The sequence below is a fragment of the Perognathus longimembris genome, chromosome 23, assembly GCF_023159225.1.
Source record: "Perognathus longimembris pacificus isolate PPM17 chromosome 23, ASM2315922v1, whole genome shotgun sequence".
NCBI classification, from domain to species: Eukaryota; Metazoa; Chordata; class Mammalia; order Rodentia; family Heteromyidae; genus Perognathus; species Perognathus longimembris.
In genome coordinates, this window is record NC_063183.1 from 24,567,250 (window position 1) to 24,584,978 (window position 17,729).

Here is a 17,729-nt window from a genome sequence, read left to right on the forward strand (position 1 = left end):
ATTCCTTCCTGTCCTGGTCGAGACGGGCCTGACGAGAAGGGAGAGGAGTAGAATTCAGGTGACTTGATTTCCAATGATCAAATAAAAACCCACATTTATTTGAAGCAAGTGGTATTTGTCCCAATTCAAAGAGGACAGGATAAAAGGAGAGGACAGTTCACGTGTCTGGATGGAGACCCGGGCATGTGTGTGGATGTAGAGGTAGAGTAAGTGCGAAGCCAATTCTGGCTTTTTTTTTTTTTTTGCTGGTTAATTGTAGAGAAGAGTCTCACATACTACTCTGTCCTAGCAGGCTTCAAACTACCAGTCCTCCAGACCTCAGCCTCCTGAGCAGCTAGGATTACAGGCATGAGCCACTAGTGCCTGGCTATTTAAAAAGCTCTTTACTTAAAAAAAGAAAATTTAAGAGATTTACTACTACAATTTCTCTCCCTGGCATGCTGGTAGCAAAGAGTGTCTTGCATAATGGAATTCTGTGTGAAAGGCAGAGTGTCTGCTGGAAAGGAAGAAAATCCTGTATTTAGTAACTTTTAAAAGAATTAAGAACATTTTATTACTTAGTAACGTGCTCCAACCAGCCGCCTCTATCCCACCCCCACACGAATCATAGCCAACTCAGGACAGTTCGTTGTGGTCCCCGGCTTCACTGCTTGACTTCCTCAGCGTCTACCTTACGATTTCAGGAGTTGTTCAGCATGTAGGTATTTATTTACAAAAGGCCCTTAGGAGGGCTGGGTATATGGCCTGGTGGTAGAGTGCTTGCCTCACATACATGAAGCCCTGGGTTTGATTCCTCGGCACCACATAGATAGAAAAAATCAGAAGTGGCGCTGTGGCTCAAGTGGCAGAGTGCTAGCCTTGAGCAAAAAGAAGCCAGAGACAGTGTTCACGCCCTGAGTTCAAGCCCCAGGACTGGCAAAAAAAAAAAAAGGCCCTAGGAATTCAAATACATGAACTTGTGCTTATTTATCTGTGCATATAATGAGGAGATAAATCTTGGTCTGGTCCTCTGACATCTAGTTTGGGACTAAATGTGTCAACTTTACTGTTTGAAGAAAATAATCTTAGGCAGTTTGTCTTCCTTGGTAAAGTGTGACTGCAATGTGTAATTATTGAACATTTGGTTTTCATATCCTTGCTTACTTTAGGGATAGTTGGATGTGTTTTACAAGACTAGCATGTAACATTTCTCATAGCTCTGAAATCTTTCTTATTCTCTTGGATTCCCATTAAATTTTAGGCAATTGAGTATTAGCTTTAAGACTAGTAACTTATTTATTTATACGTGTATTTTTTTTTTACTTTTTTGCCAGTGCTGGGGCTTGATCTCAGGGCTTGGGTGCTGTCCCTGAGCGTTTTTTTGCTCAAGGCTAGCACTCTACCACTTGAGCCACAGCGCTACTTCTGGCTTTTATGAGTATTGGAGATAAGTGTCTCCGGGACTTTCCTGCCTGGGCTGGCTTCAAACCATGATCCTCAGATCTCAGCCTCCTGAGTAGCTAGGATAATAGGCATGAGCCACTGGCACCCAGCATGACAAGTAATTTCAGTAAAGGTCATTGATTCCTAGAAAATTATTTTATAGGAATAGAGGTATGGCTCAAGTGGTAGAGTGCCTGCCTGGCCAAAGTCCAGGGTTCAATGCAGAAGAGAGGGAGAGGGAGAAGGACAGGGAGGAATTACTTTGTGGAGAATGTAGATAATTCATGTTTAATAAGGAAGAATTCTGTCTAGAAAAATGAAGAGTGTGATTCTAAATGGCATTTGCAACAGGTGTTTTTTTTTAAATAGAGGTCCTAATTAGATGGAAGTTTTTAAATTTCTTCTTGCATTTATTTGGATAGTATGAAGTAGATCTCTAAGAGATTTAGCTTCTGAAGAAATATTCTTTAGGCACTATTTTCCTGGCTCTGAACATTTCTATATTCCTTTTCCCACTATGTAGTATGTCTCTTCTTATCTGACAGAAAAAAAAAATCGATCAAGTTCAACAAAGAAATCAAGTTAATCTTTCAGAAAAGAGTAACATAACAATGCAGTTCACCTGCTTTTGAAATTAAACCAGGGAAATAAAATTTTACTCTGTAGATGCTGTGGCTCAAGGTGGTAGAGTGCTAGATTACCCAGGCCCAGAGTTCCAGCCCCATGACCAACCACGAAACAACAAAGTTAATTGTTCCTATTCTGTTTTACAGCCTGGCTGGGTTGTTTTGGACCAACCAGACGCTGCCTGCCATTTGCAGCAGCAGCAAGAACCTTCTCCTCTTCCCCCAGGATGGGAAGAGAGGCAGGACGTCCTGGGAAGGACCTACTACGTAAACCATGCGTCACGGAGAACACAGTGGAAAAGACCAACTCTGCGGTACGTGCTGCCAGCTCCCACGTTGGTGGTAGAATTTTTTTCCTTTTTCTTTTGGGTGGTACTGGGTTGGTACTCAGGACCTTGCGCTTGCTAAGCAAGCACTCTACCACTGGAGCCACGCCCCTATTCCTTTTTTATTTTTGCTCTTGATTGTTCTTGGATAAGGTCTTAGGCTTTTTTTTGCCTGGGCTGACCTGAGTTTCTCCTTACTCATCCTCCTGCAGGGCTAGTATCACAGACATACTTCATGCCTACCTGCTTTATCCAGATGGGGCTCCCTATTGTGTTCCACCTCCCAAGTAGCTGGGATTACAGATGTGAACCACCACAGCCAGCCCCCTGCATACATTTTGACTGTTGATTTTCTTTTCAAAGTCATGTCTGAAGTGAATGAATTCATAGTTATATTATAGTGGTATTAGGATCCATCAACTCTAAGAAAGCCAAGACTATTGTAACCCAGGTCTTTTTGTTTTTCCCCCCAGTCCTGGGCCTTGGACTCAGGGCCTGAGCACTGTCCCTGGCTTCTTTTTGCTCAAGACTAGCACTCTGCCACTTGAGCCACAGCGCCACTTCTGGCTTTTTCTGTTTTTGTGGTGCTGTGGAGTTGAGTTCAGGGCTTCATGCATGCTAGGCAAGCACTCTACCACTAAGCCACATTCCCAGCCATTTGGTAGTTTATTAGAGTTAAGAGTCTCATGGACTTTCCTGCCCAGGCTGGCTTCAAACTGTGATCCTCAGATCTCAGCCTCCTGAGTAGCTGGGGTTACAGGTGTGAGACACTGGCATCCAGCTGAGAAAGTGTGTGTGTGTGTGTGTGTGTGATTGCAGGAGTACAGCTGAGTACAGCTGTGGCTCGGGTGGTAATGAACCAGCCCCGAATGAAAAAGCCAAACAAGAACCAGTATCAAGCTCCAGTACTGGCACAAAAAAGAAAAATGATGATTCACATGCTAGATTTCTGATTTGATTATTGCACATGTGTACCTGTTCCCAAATATGATACAGTCCCCAAGAAGGCAGTTATGCAATTACTAAGTGTCAACTTAAAACTAATGTTAAAACCAAGGCCAGGCACCAGTGGCTCACACCTGTAATCCTAGCCACTCAGTAGGCTGAGATCAGAGGATGGTTGTTTTAAACCAATCCCAGGCTGAAAAGTACACAACACCCTATCTTGAATTAACTAGCATAAAGCTTGACAGGAGGCATGACTCCGATGGTAGAGCTCCATCCATGAGCAAGAAAGCAGAGTTGAGAGTGTGAGGCCCAGAGCTAACAAAATGAACAGGACAGAGAATATCAGACGTGTTACGGGTTTCATAAAAGATATCCCGAAGGTGCCCGCCTGTCCACAGGACATGAGACAACAAAACAACCTATTGCGATTGAATGGCTGTTAAGCATTTTGAAGGAACCCCCAAATCTTGACTCTCCTCTCATCTATCTCGAGGTGCACCCAATGGCTCTGATTTCTCCCAACACAGGGATGACCTAACGGATGCTGAGGACGGGGACATGGAGCTGCAAGCACAGCGAGCCTTCACTACCCGGAGGCAGATATCCGAAGAAGCGGAAGGCCTGGATCCTCGGGACACCTCTGAGGTACAGCAGCCCGTGGGGCTCGTGGGTAGGGACTTGCTGTCTCTGTCAGTCAGAACCGTGTAAGTTCTCCTGGTGTTGGTAGCTCACACCTATAATCCCAGCTACTCCAGAGGCTGAAGCTGAGGATTGTGGTTCAAGGCCCACTAGTGGCTCACGCCTTGTTATCCTAGCTACTCAAGAGGCTTGAGATCTGAGGACCATGGTTCGAAGCCAGCCTGGGCAGGAAAGTCCATGAGACTCTTTTTTTCCAGTCCTGGGCTTGGACTCAGGGCCTGAGCACTGTCCCTGGCTTCTTCCCGCTCAAGGCTAGCACTCTGCCACTTGAGCCACAGCGCCCCTTCTGGCCGTTTTCTACATATGTGGTGCTGGGGAATCGAACCCAGGGCTTCATGTATACAAGGCAAGCACTCTTGCCACTAGGCCATATTCCCAGCCCTCCATGAGACTCTTATATCCAATGAACCACCAGAAAACCTGAAGTGGTGCTGTGGCTCAAAGTGGTAGAGCACTAGCCTTGAGCAAAACACCAAGTGAGGAGCTGGGGATATGACCTAGTGGCAAGAGTGCCTGCCTCATATACATGAGGCCCTGGGTTCGATTCCCCAGCACCACATATACAGAAAATGGCCAGAAGGGGCGCTGTGGCTCAAGTGGCAGAGTGCTAGCCTTGAGCAAAAAAGAAGCCAGGGACAATGCTCAGGCCCTGAGTCCAAGCCCCAGGACTGGCAAAAAAACAACAACAAAAAGCACCAAGTGATAGCACCAGGCCCTGAGTTCAAGCCCCAGTACTGGTACTCATGTGAAAAAAAAATACACATAACTTAAGCTGCTTCTGTTCATCTTAGAACTGGGAAGTGATAAGAGAAGATGAAGCCGCCATGTACAGTGGTCAGTCCTTCCCATCACCGCCGACATCGAGTAACCCCGACACTCACTTTCACCTTGCAGAAGAATTGAATTCCAGACTCACCATGTATGGCAATTCAGCTACCAGCCAGCCCATGTCCAGCTCAGTAAGACGCTTTTTGATTCTCTTATGGCTTCAGGACTTTATATTATCTACATATATATATATAATATATAATTCTCAATATTACATATACATATATATGTATACATATTACGTGTGTTGTATATTATATGTTTTATATAATATATAATGATATATAATACATATATATTATTATATTTGCATATATACATACATGTATGCATATATATGGTTGAGATAGGGTCTCACAAACATTTTTGTTGTTTGATATGTCCTAGAACCACAGTTTTTTGTATTTTGGGGGGTTTTTTTGCCAGTCCTGGGCCTTGGACTCAGGGCCTGAGCACTGTCCCTGGCTTCTTTTTGCTCAAGGCTAGCACTCTGCCACTTGAGCCACAGCGCCACTTCTGGCCATTTTCTATATATGCGGTGCTGGGGAATCGAACCCAGGGCTTCATGCATACGTGGCAAGCACTCTTGCCACTAGGCCATATTCCCAGCCCGAACCACAGTTTTTTGATCCCTGTCTCCCAAGTAGCTATGATTACAGACTTGTGCTACAGCACCCAGAGGGCAATAAGATTTCTTGTTTCAACATGCCTCATTGTTGTATTCTCATACATGTGTATAAAGCACTTCTGTCATATTCACCCCTCATTCACCTTCGCCATGCAGCTCTTACCCTCGGGGGGTACCCTGCCCCCAAGAAGACCCTGTTTCATATTCCTTTTATAAAATAAAAAACAGTCATCAAGCTCTTGATGTTGTACAAAGTCATCCTTAAGACATTTGGGCGCTGGTCTCCTATAGAGACAGAATTTTAGATTGTTTACGATTCTCAGCTACTTCAAATGATCCCACAGTGGATATTTTGACTTAATTTATGTATGTGCAGGGTAAATGTTGATGCCATTTAATAACAAAGCTAAGATTTTTCTGATAGTACTAACAGTGTTTCAGATAGTGTGGCAACAGCAAGTATGTAAAGGCAAAAGGAAAGGAAGAGGATGGGATTTCCAGGAAATAAGTGATCTAGGGGGAATGTGAAGCCGGAAGTAGCCAAAGAGATCAGGAAGGGGTGGGGCCTGCAGCTCAGGAACTGTTGTGTTACATCCTGATTTCATTCAGTACTTGTCTTCCGACCTTGAAGGATGTCAGCCAGAGAATGACAGGCCAGGGCCTGTGTCACACAAGGCTCTCTGGCTCCATCCTAGAGCACGCGCTGGAGGAAATGAGACTTGAACTCATTGGGGAAACTTACTAGGACATTGCTGCTGTGGATCATCAAGATGACAAACCAAGGAAAACGTGAATTTTCCTTTCTTAAAGTAAAAAGGCCTACCTGTACTAACATGGAGAGTTGAATGCATTGGAGAGCTAGTTAAAAGAGACCGGATAGAAGGAAGTGAATGTGGCTGGGTCTAGATAGTGGGCAGCGGAGTTGCTGTGCTGGGCCCTGGGTGGAAAACGGGGCTGCGTAGAGCTGGCGTGGGGTGGTGCAGGCTCACTGACGGGCTGGCCCCCATCTCTCACCTCCGTGTTTACCTGCTTCCTTTCAGCGCCTGTGAGCCTGCTCCCACTCTCTCATCTGCCATTTAAAAACACACCTAACAGTATTATTTCCTTGTTTTTTTCTTTTTTTTTTTTTTTAACAAGAATCATTCCAGCAGAAGAGGCAGTTTACAAACCTATTCTTTTGAGGAACAGCCTACACTTCCTGTGGTGAGTTTTGAATAATCCTCTTGCCTAGTCATCCATAAAAAATGTAACTTAGCATCTTTTAATTTCTTGTGTGTGTGTGTGTTGGCACACGCACGCACCCACCCACACACATACAGGTACTAGAGCTTGAATTCAGGGCCTGGGTACTGTCCTTGAGCTTTTCCACTCAAGGATGGCGTTCTACCACTGAGGCACACCTCCACTTCTGGTTTTCTGGTGGTTTATTGGAGATAAGAGTCTCACGGACTTCCCTGCCCAGGTTGGCTTTGAATCAAATTCTCAGATGTCAGCCTCTTGAGTAGCTAGGATGACGGACATGAGCCACTGGTACCCAGCTCCAAGAGACTGTTAGCTCCAGTTAATCAGCAAAAAGCTGGACTGGCCAGGCACCTGTGGCTCACACCTCTAACCCTAGCTACTAAGGAGTCTTAAGGTCTACGGATTGCAATTCAAAGTCAGCCCAGGCAGGAGTCTGTGAGACGCTTAACCTCAACTAACTACCACCAGAAAAGTGGAAGTGGCACTGTGGCTCCAAGTGGTAGAATGCTAGCCTTGAGTGAAAAAGCTCAAGGACAGCACTCAGGTCCTGAGTTCAAGCCCACAAATGACGAAAAAGCAGGACTGGAGGCATAGATCAAGTGATAGAGCACCAACTATGAGCAAGAAAGCTGAGCAGGGGTGAGAGGCCCAAGTTCAAGCCCCAGTATTGGCAGATTTGAGAAGATTTATGTATAGATTAAGTGACATGATCTGTCATACAGCACTTCGTGCTTCGCTCTTAACACTTGACACATTTTCTTATTGTTTTCTCCCCTCATTCTTGTCCGTTGTGATTTTTTTTCTCCTAAGTGAAAGGCGAAACGCTTCATTCTGTATTCTTTGCTAGGTAATTTAAAATGGTATTCATGGTCCCAAATTGAAACGCACCATTTGTCTACTTTTCTAACTGTAATCAGCACTTTTAGTTTCAAATAAAATAAAACATAGTTCAGCTTTAGAGAGCACGTGGCCCTTCTTATTTCGTTCCTCCTCCCCATGTAATTCTGGTATTCTGCACTTCAGCTTCTGCCTACTTCGTTCGGATTGCCGCCTGGGTGGGAAGAGAAACAAGATGAAAGAGGAAGATCCTATTACGTCGATCACAATTCTAGAACCACCACCTGGGCAAAGCCCACCACACAGGTACCCACACCCTGCATGTCAGCTTGTTTTCTTTCTTTCTTGGGTTTGCTTTTGTTTTTCCAGTTCTCTATTTTGAGCTTGTACTCTTGCTTGCCCATGCCAGCGCTCTACTGTTTGAAGTATACCTTTAGTCCAGCTTGTTGCTGATTAATTGGAGAGAAGAGTCTCATGGACCAGGCTGGCTTTGAATCTTGATCCTCTAGATCTCAGATGACAGGTGTGAGCCACTGTCTGTGGTTTAACTTGTTTCCCTGTCTCCTTTCTGTATACACCATTTGATAGCTTTCAGTTGATTCTGCACATTTTTTGTCATCGTCTATGTAGTTTGTGACACTGATGCTAAATGTCTACCATTCCCCAGGATTTCAAGTACAGCTGAAAGTTACCATTTGTTATTTTAAAAGATTCAAATGAGGGTCTGGGAATGTGGCTTAGCGGTAGAGTGCTTGCCTAGCATGCATGAAGCCCTGGGTTCCCTTCCTCAGTACCACATAAACAGAAGGAGCTAGAGGTGGCCCTGTGGCTCAAGTAGTAGAGTGCTAGCCTTGAACAAAAAGAAGCTCATGGACAGTGCTCAAGCCCTGAGTTCAAGCCCCAGGACTGGAAAAAAAAAGTTTCAAATGAGATTGAGAAGACCTTGTAAATCATTGGATGATTTTGTAATTTAAAAGGTGAAGATCTTTTTGTATGTATGTGTGCTAAAAGATCATCTTAGTGGTTAATGGATAGATAGTAAGATAGGAACTCTCTTAACTTTTTTTCTGGACTGGTCTTGAACCATAATCTTCCCAGTCTCTGCCTCTCAAGTAGCTGGGATTACAGGCATGTAGTACTATGCTCAGCTCAGTTATCCTTTCCTGTACTGCATATTTTCTTTTTTCTACCAATATTTGAAGCCACTTACTATGTTCGGTCTGTGAGTCTCTGGGAGCAAAGCTGGCCTCCTTCTCTGGAAACTGTGTCTTTTCTAGACATAAGTATCAAGAAGCCATGCTTCCTTGCAGCTGGAGCTGCTCTGCCCCCCGGCTGTGCATTCCTTAGTCACACAGACCCACAAGATGGTTAAGTACTATCTTACTGTTGAGAATTAGCTTGAGAAAACATACAGTATTGTTTTTTAAAAAAAAAAAAAAAACAGCAGCAACAACGAAACAATGACGTTTAAGTGGGGTGCCAATGGTTCATGCCTATAATCCTAGCTACTCAGAAAGCTAAGACCTGAGATTCATGGATCAAAGCTAGCCTGGGCAGGAAAGTCTGTGAGACTTTTTTTTTTTTTTGTCAGTCCTGGGCCTTGGACTCAGGACCTGTCTTCTTTTTGCTCAAGGCTAGCACTCTTCCACTTGAGCCACAGCGCCACTTTTGGCCTTTTCTATATATGTGGTGCTGGGGAATCCAAACCGAGAGCTTCATGTATACGAGGCGAGCACTCTTGCCACTAGGTCATATTATATCCAGCCCCTGTGAGACTCTTATCTTCAGTGAACTACCAGAAAACCAGAAGTAGAGCTGTGTCTCAAAGTGGTAGAGCACTAGCCTTGAGTGAAAAAGCTCAAGGACAGCAGTGCCCAGGCCCTGAGTTCAAGCCCCATGACCAACAACATAAATAAATAAAAACCAAAAAATAAAAACAAAGTTTACCCAAATGCTCCATTGGAAAAAATTTCAAGGAATAAAGTCATAAAAAATGTTAGGGAAAAGCCAGATACCAGTGGCTCACGCCTGTAATCCTAACTACTCCAGAGGCTGAGATCTGAGGATTGTGGCTTGAAGCCAACCCAGGCTGAAAAGTCCCCATGAGACTCATCTCCAATTAACTACCAGAAAACCATAATGGTAAAGTGCTAGCCTTAAGTGAAAGACCTCAAAGACGGCTCCCAGGCCCTGAGTTCAAGCCCTATAACCCTCTCCCCCACCAAAAAAATTAGGGAAAAATTAAAATTATGTCATAACCACATTTGAAAACAAGCCTCAAATGTTTACGGCCTATTTGCAAGTGTGTATTCTGTGTGTGTTGGTTAAGCTGTCTTTGTAACTAGGGCTATTTTGTAAGTTCTCCATAAAATTATACAGTGTGGCTGGGTACTTACTTGCCTGTAATCCTACCTCCTTATGAGTCTGAGATCTGAGAATCAGAGTTCAAAGCCAGCCTGGGCAGGAAAAGTCCATGAGACTCTTATCTCCACTTAACTTCCAAAAAAGCCAGAAGTGGAGCTGTGGGTCAAGTGGTAGAGCACTAGCCCTAAGCAAATAAAAAAGCTCAGTGCCCCGGCCTCTAGTCCAAGCCTCAGGACCAGCACAATAATAATTTTTTTTTTCCCTAACAACTTATTCAATGCACTAGGCCACAACGGAGACCAGTCAGCTGCCGACTAGCCAGAGCTCTGCCGGCCCTCAGCCGCTGCTTCCTGCCAGTGACCCAGTGTTGCAAGTGACAAAACCATCCGCAGTTGAACAAGGATTCCTTCCGACAGGCTGGGAAGTCCGCCATGCACCAAATGGAAGGCCCTTCTTTATTGACCACAACACCAAAACCACCACCTGGGTAACTAATTCCTCGCCTGGAGTGTTTTCCTAGCAAACGCTTACAGGTCTTTAATGCTGTTTCTTTCTGGCCTAGCAAGTACTCTACCTACTGCTTTGAGCTATGTCCCTCACCAGCCATTCTGGGGTAGGAGGCAGTACTTGAGTTTGAACTCAGGACCTCATACTTGCTAAGTAGGTGCTCTGCCACTTGAGCCATGCCTCCCCTTTCCTTCTCATCTTTAAATGATATTGAAAATATGTTGAGTTCTTAATATTATTGTTACTTGAGGTACTCTTTTTACTGTTACCTTGGAGATTGTCATGTTTATTTCCTATTTCTCATTTTTCTAGACCTAGCGTGACAGATTTTAAGAGAAATTATTGTCATGTGTTAAGGAAATGAAGTATACATGTACTTTAAAAGACAAAAAACTTTTATGACGTTACTGGGACTTGAACTCAGACCTGGTGCTCTACCACTTGAGAGATCCACCTTTGGCTTTTTTATTTCTTTCTTTCTTTATTATTGGCCAGTCCTGGGCCTTGAACTCAGGGCCTGAGCACTGTCTCTGGCTTCTTTTTGCTCAAGGCTAACACTCTGCCACTTGAGATACAGCGCCACTTCTAGCCATTTTCTATATATGTGGTGCTGGGGAATTGAACCCAGGGCTTCATGTATTCATGTATACGAGGCAAGCACTCTTGCCACTAGGCCATATTCCCAGCCCCACCTTTGGCTTTTTAATGGTTAATTAGAGATGAGTCTCACAAAATAAATAAATAAGTACATACATACATACATACATACATACATACATACATACATAAAAGAGTTTCACAGACTTTCCTGCCAGGGCTGGCTTTGAACCACGATCCTTAGATTTCATCTTGCTGAGTAGCAAATGAGCCACTGGTACACAGCTAGAAGAATATTTTATTTTATTTATTTATTTAGCCAGTCCTGGGTCTTGAACTCAGGGCCTGAGCACTGTCCCTGGCTTCTTTGTGTTCAAGGCTAGCACTCTACCACTTGAGCCACAGTGTCACTTTTGGATTTTTCTATATACACGATGCTGGGGAATCGAACCCAGGGCTTCATGTATACAAGGCAAGCACTCTACCACTAGGCCATATTCCCAGCCCTGGCCTTTTCTATATATGTGGTGCTGAGGAATTGAACCCAGGGCTTCATGTATACGAGGCAAGCACTCTTGCCACTACGCCATATTCCCAGCCCCTAGAAGAATATTTTAAGTACACATTGATATTAGAAAACCTTGTAGCATATTGATTTGCATTCTTTTCAAATGTGTGTATATTATTTATTTATTTATTTATTTTTACTCAACCAAAAAAGGAAGATCCAAGATTGAAAATCCCAGCTCATCTGAGAGGGAAACCTTCATTGGACCCACCTAACGATCTAGGACCTTTACCTGTAAGTGCACAGACCTGCTCCCAGTCCACCTTCACCAGCTCCTACCCTGGGATTTGGTAGTTCTTTAACAACTATAATTCATATTATTAAATTATCAATGTCTTCTTCCAAGAAAGCAAATACAATTCATCTTACTCAATTCAACCAATTCAAGGAACCCTAACTACTGCTGGGTTCCCCCCCCCCCCCTTTGGGACATCTAAAACTCTCTCCTAAAAATAATTGAAATATATTTGTAATTATAGCCAGGATGGGAAGAAAGGACCCACACGGATGGAAGGATCTTCTACATAAATCACAGTATGTTTTTTATGACTTTTTTTTTTTTTTGTCAGTTGTGGGGCTTGAATTCAGGGCCTGGGCACTATCCCTGAGCTTTTTTGCTAGCACTCTGTAGCCACTGTAAGCCACAGCTCTGGTTTTCTGATGATTAATTGGAGATGAGAGTCTCAGGGACTTTCCTGCCTGGCCTTGCATTGAACCTCGATCCTCAGATCTCAGTCTCCTGAGTAGCTAGGATCCCAGGCATGAGCTACCAGCACCCAGCTTTTAGCACATCATTTTTGGTGTTGTAAGACTTTGTGCATGAGAAAGAATGACTTGTTTGTTGGTTTGTTTTTTTTCCTTTCAGATATAAAAAGAACCCAGTGGGAAGACCCTCGCTTGGAGCATGTCGCCATTACTGGACCAGTAAGTTGGTGTGGGTCAGTGCCCTACAATGGCATTACCCTGCCCTGTCGTCCCTGTTCAGACACTCAAGGGCGCTGGGTGAAAGGCATGCTGGGCCGTCTCCTCTCCACTGCCCTCCTCCAAACCCCAGTTACTTGATAGGACCGCCAGAAGTCACCGTCTATCACCCTTACCATCCCCCACAGCCTCGGGTGATGTGTGGGTTTGGGGCCAGTGGTCCCTGCCACCCTGTGGGGGAGGGGAGAGGGGAGTGTTGAGAGCCCTGAATGTAAAGGAAAGGTGCGAAGGGCGCATCCAGATATGATACCTCATCTTGTCAACTCAGTGATTGGCGAACGTTCTAGAAGCAGCCTATTGCATATAGCACCACCAATGTGTAAATGCTTCTCAAATGATTACCAAAGTGTAATGATTATCATCCTAGTAGAATGGTTATATTACTTCTGAGTCAGGATGATGGTAGGGAAATCTGTTTTCCTCTCTTCTGTAATTAAGTTGTCCCTTTTTTTGTTAAATGCAGATTTTGTTTTCTAGTTCACAAAAGAAGATGAAATAAGATTAAGCTGGGCACCCGTGGCTTGTACCTATAATCCTAGCTATTTATGAAGCTGAAATCTCACAGTCACAGTTCAAAATTAGCCCAGGCAGAAAAGCCCAGTGAGACTAATCCCCAGAAAGCTAGAATTGGAGCCATGGCTCAAGTGGAAAAGCACAGCCTTGAGTGAAAAACCTAAGGGACAGTGCTTAGGCCTTGAGTTCAAGCCCCAGTACTAGCACAAAAAATAACAAAAATAGAATGCATGGAACTTTTTTAAAAATAACAAGAAGTTTATTTAAACAACAAGACACTTGACTTGAAGGGAAAACTATCTAGGATTCTTTTTTTTTAAGAGTAATTTATCCCTACTTAAAGACAGATTGCCCTACATATAACAGCTACGTACAAAAAAGTTATAAAATTGTCCTTGGTTTTACAATGATAAATGAAGACATTAGAATTCTCCAATTAAACAAGATACGCAAGGATTTTTGTTTTTTTTTCTTTTTTTTTGTTGAAACAGTGAGAGCAAAATAACTTACTGAAATATAAAGATAAAAGCTGAATGAGCATGCCACTAATGGAGAAGGGGGATATTTTCACAGAACCAGTATTTTTCCCCATCCCATCTCCATTTGATGTCAGTCAAAATATACCACTGGCCATTTAGTTTAAAAAAAAAAAAGGAAAAGAAAAAGCAATATGCTTGTGCACATACACCAGTTACTTTATGTACAATAAAGGAATGGGGAAGGGGAAAATGAAAGAATAGAGAAAACTATACTGTAGTAGTCAGGGTGTGGTGGAACCAAATTGCAGTTTTTTCTAATTAAGAATGTATTCTTGGTCTATAAGAACAAAGTTCTGGAGCAAAGTAGCAGGTTCCCTTTCTTAGTAGACACCTCCTGTCTGCTCCTGGAACACATCCATTCTATCTTCATCCTCCATTTCCAACTGTGCGGGTGTGTTTCATTGATTGGCTGCCCATCAGATCGGAATCTGATCTGCCTCATCTGTGGTTCACAACAGGCTTTCATTAGTTTACTAAGGGGTGTATGCCTCTTAATCTTAAACTGCACCACAGAACCATCCTGCCCCGCCACCTTCAAGTTAATAGAATCGTTGTTCCCAGTCTTGACTCCTTCCTTGGGCTTTTCGCCGGCCATCGCGAGCGCCGGAGTCTCCTCAGATGCCGTTTCACAAAAGAGGCCCCCGGCCCGCTCCCAACGAGCACACAGGCAGCACCACAGCTTGCGTGGAACTTTTTAAAAATACATTTCTGTTGCATTTCTCAGTGGGTAGTCTTTGAAATATTAGGTTAAAAAAAAAAAAGCAGTTCAAGGAAAAAAGTACATTTTTCAAATTGTTCCTTTAGGAGGATTCACTTTGAAATACCTTTTTAGTAATGGAAATTTTTATTTCTAATATTTCTCTCCTTGGAAGAAATGTCCTGTTTCTGGCGTGTCACATTTCAAAACTATTGTAGGATGAAAGTTACAGCCAGAGGAATTTCTGAATACAGTTTTATCTTAAACGGAGAAATTATTTTTAAAAATTAAAGCTTGATATTTGTTTCATTTCAAATGAAACTTTTAATTTCCAAATCATTCTCTTTTAGTATTTTTAACTTACCTTCATAAAATACCAACGGGGGAACTGCTAAAGTGATTCCAGAATCAAAATAATCGAAACCTTCTTTATTTTCCCCTAATTTCCCCTGCAGGCAGTACCTTACTCCAGAGATTACAAAAGAAAGTATGAGTTCTTCCGAAGAAAATTGAAGAAGCAGGTTAGTGATGTTTATAATACAAATTATGAATGATCATTATATCTACCGCAAGAAATAAGAAATGAATTCCTGCCAGGTGTAGGTGGCTCATGTCTGTAATCCCAGCTACTCAGGAGGCTCAGACCTGAGGATCGTGGTTTGAATCTGGCCCAGGTCTTGGGGGAAATAGCTCAGTCAGAGTGGACGGCTCTGAGTTCAAGTCCCAATACTGGCACACGCATATACACAAGCGTGCACACATACACACACGAATGGAACTTTTAGTGGATGGCCCTCCATACTTTTTCCATATATATATATTCAGTGTGTTCGGTATACCTCCCCCAGCATCACAACTTCAGTCTGCTTGATATGGAATCTATCACCCACCGGTCTCTTGGGTTTCTGTTGGTTATTGACCAACATTTTCGATGCCTTCCTCCTCTGCTCCTTTTCTGGCTCCCCACTCCTTGCAGTTTAGGGATTCTACCACTAGGTGGCTACATTGGGTTACACTTCCTCAGGTTCTGAACCCAAGGATTGCTTTGCCAAGGATTCGAGATGGCAAGTCATCCAAAATGTTAACAAAAATGAAATATAGTCTTATTTTTTTTAATTCACATTGGTGATGCTGTAATAAAATATTTATATACTTTTTTTTTGCCAGTCCTGGGGCTTGAACTCAGGACCTGAGCACTCTCCCTGCCTTCTTTTTGCTCAAGGCTAGCACTCTACCACTTGAGCCACAGCACCATTTCTGGCTTTTTCTGCTTATGTGGTGCTGAGGATCGAACCCAGAGCTTCATGTATGCAAGGCAAGCGCTCTACCACTAGGCCATAGTACCAGCCCCTAAGTACTTTTCTTAAAGAGTAAGTGTGTCAGCTGGGTGGTGGTTCATGCCTCTAATCCTAACTACTCACAGGGCTGGGATCTGAAGATTGAAGTTCAGAGCTAGCCTGGGTAGACAAATCCAGGAGACTCTTAGCTCCAGTTAATTGCAAAAAAAAAAAAAAAAAAAAAAAAAGCCAAAAGTGAAGCAGTGGCTTAAAATCAGTAGAACACTATCATTGATGAATAAAACAAAAAAGCAAAAATCTAGAGGGGACAGGCTAGGAATGTGGCTTAGTGGTAGGGTGCTTGCCTCGCATGCATGAAACCCTAGGTTCGATTCCCCAGCACCACATATATAGAAAAGTCCAGAAGTGGCGCTGTGGCTCAAGTGGCAGAGTGCTAGCCTTGAGCAAAAAGAAGCCAGGGACAGTGCTCAGGCCCTGAGTTCGAGCCCCAGGATTGGCACACACATAAAAAAAGAGTACAGGAGACTGGGGTACAGGAGGTGTTCATTGCCTGTCAGGACTTCCCGAGAGAGGAACATGTCTCTTCTGTTAGCTTGATTGGAGGCTTGGGCTCCTCTTCTCTGCCTCTGCAGAATGACATTCCAAACAAATTTGAAATGAAGCTCCGCCGGGCGACGGTTCTAGAGGAGTCCTACCGGAGAGTGATGAGTGTCAAGAGAACCGACCTCCTCAAGGCTCGGCTCTGGATCGAGTTCGATGGGGAGAAGGGCTTGGACTATGGAGGAGTCGCCAGAGAATGGTTCTTCCTCATCTCAAAAGAAATGTTTAACCCCTACTATGGATTGTTTGAATATTCCGCTACGTAAGTGTCTTTTCTTATTTTTCGAGATAGAGTCTTGCTAAGTAGACCCAGCTGGCCTTGAACTCACAATTCTTCTCTTGAGTGTTGAGATTACAAGTGCATGCTACCATATCCAAGTTGGGTTTTTGTTTGTTTTGAGCTACAGTCTTTAGAGTAAGTGAGACTCTTATCATCCAGTTAATCACAGAAAAAGCTGCAAGTGGCGCTGTGACTCAAAGTGCTAGAGCACTAGCCTTTGAGCAGAAGAGCTCAGAGACAGCGCCCAGGCCTAGAGTTCAAGTCCCAAGACCAACCAAAGAACAAGCAAACGAAACACAACAAAATTATTCCCAAGTTGTACTTCAATGTGGTTGTCTTTACAGGGATAATTACACCCTACAGATAAACCCTAACTCGGGCCTGTGTAACGAAGATCATCTCTCTTACTTCAAGTTCATTGGTCGGGTCGCCGGGATGGCTGTTTATCATGGCAAACTCTTAGATGGTTAGTGTTCAGCTGTAAAAGGTTTTCAATGTCCATCATTGTCTGTGTTCTCTCATTGGGTGTTTATTTCTCATGCGTTTCCTCCTTGGCAAGGTTTCTTCATCCGCCCTTTCTACAAGATGATGCTACAGAAACCCATAACGCTTCATGACATGGAGTCAGTGGTATGTTGAGTTCACTTACAGTATGATTCGAGCAGGCAGCCACGCGGTTTGCAGAACTAGGATTTGCTGTTGTTGCCGCCTGTTCATGATTTGTAATGCTAGGGAACAAGCTGAGGGCCTTTGTATATACTCCTGAGCCACGTGGGGATTGTTCTTGACTTTTTTTTGCCCATAGTGGCCTCAGAACCACGATCCTGCTCATCTCTGCCTCCCACATAGCTGGGATTACAGGCGTGAGCCACTGTACTCCGCTATTATCTGTGTATACATGTACTATGTGTAGATGCATATGGAAAAGGTATCCAGCTCATGCTTTTATTTTGCTCTAGTTACTCAGATTCTCAAAAATAATCTGTTACATAACTGGACACAAATTTTCAAAAAAAAAAAACAATTTTCCCCTTCCAGGATGGTGAATATTATAATTCGCTAAGATGGATTCTTGAAAATGATCCAACAGAACTGGACCTCAGGTTCATCATCGACGAGGAACTTTTTGGACAGGTGTGTGAATTTCCAAATGCTGCAGGGTTTCTGAGATAAGGCCAGGTACTGGTGGGTCATAACTAAAATCCTTACTATTCAGGAGGCTGAAATCT

At 43.5% G+C, this 17,729-nt stretch overlaps 1 protein-coding gene and 1 pseudogene across 5 annotated transcripts in view; one reads left to right on the forward strand and one right to left on the reverse strand.

The window, feature by feature from the left end:
- Nedd4 (NEDD4 E3 ubiquitin protein ligase) overlaps positions 1–17,729 on the forward strand; it is a 60,214-nt gene that overhangs the window by 33,426 nt on the left and 9,059 nt on the right. For all 5 annotated transcript variants that reach the window (XR_007208771.1, XM_048332169.1, XM_048332171.1 and 2 more), the window contains 14 exons: positions 2,196–2,362; positions 3,850–3,967; positions 4,813–4,980; positions 6,615–6,680; positions 7,743–7,862; positions 10,207–10,407; positions 11,746–11,826; positions 12,072–12,126; positions 12,458–12,516; positions 14,778–14,843; positions 16,253–16,482; positions 16,845–16,966; positions 17,060–17,130; positions 17,539–17,634. Coding sequence is in view for 4 of the 5 variants with exons in the window: in XM_048332169.1 (XP_048188126.1) it covers positions 2,196–2,362; positions 3,850–3,967; positions 4,813–4,980; positions 6,615–6,680; positions 7,743–7,862; positions 10,207–10,407; positions 11,746–11,826; positions 12,072–12,126; positions 12,458–12,516; positions 14,778–14,843; positions 16,253–16,482; positions 16,845–16,966; positions 17,060–17,130; positions 17,539–17,634 (1,620 nt within the window). In the remaining variant the exon portion in view is untranslated. The remainder of the gene's footprint in view (positions 1–2,195; positions 2,363–3,849; positions 3,968–4,812; positions 4,981–6,614; positions 6,681–7,742; positions 7,863–10,206; positions 10,408–11,745; positions 11,827–12,071; positions 12,127–12,457; positions 12,517–14,777; positions 14,844–16,252; positions 16,483–16,844; positions 16,967–17,059; positions 17,131–17,538; positions 17,635–17,729) is intronic.
- Positions 13,882–14,220, reverse strand: LOC125340518 (annotated as a pseudogene).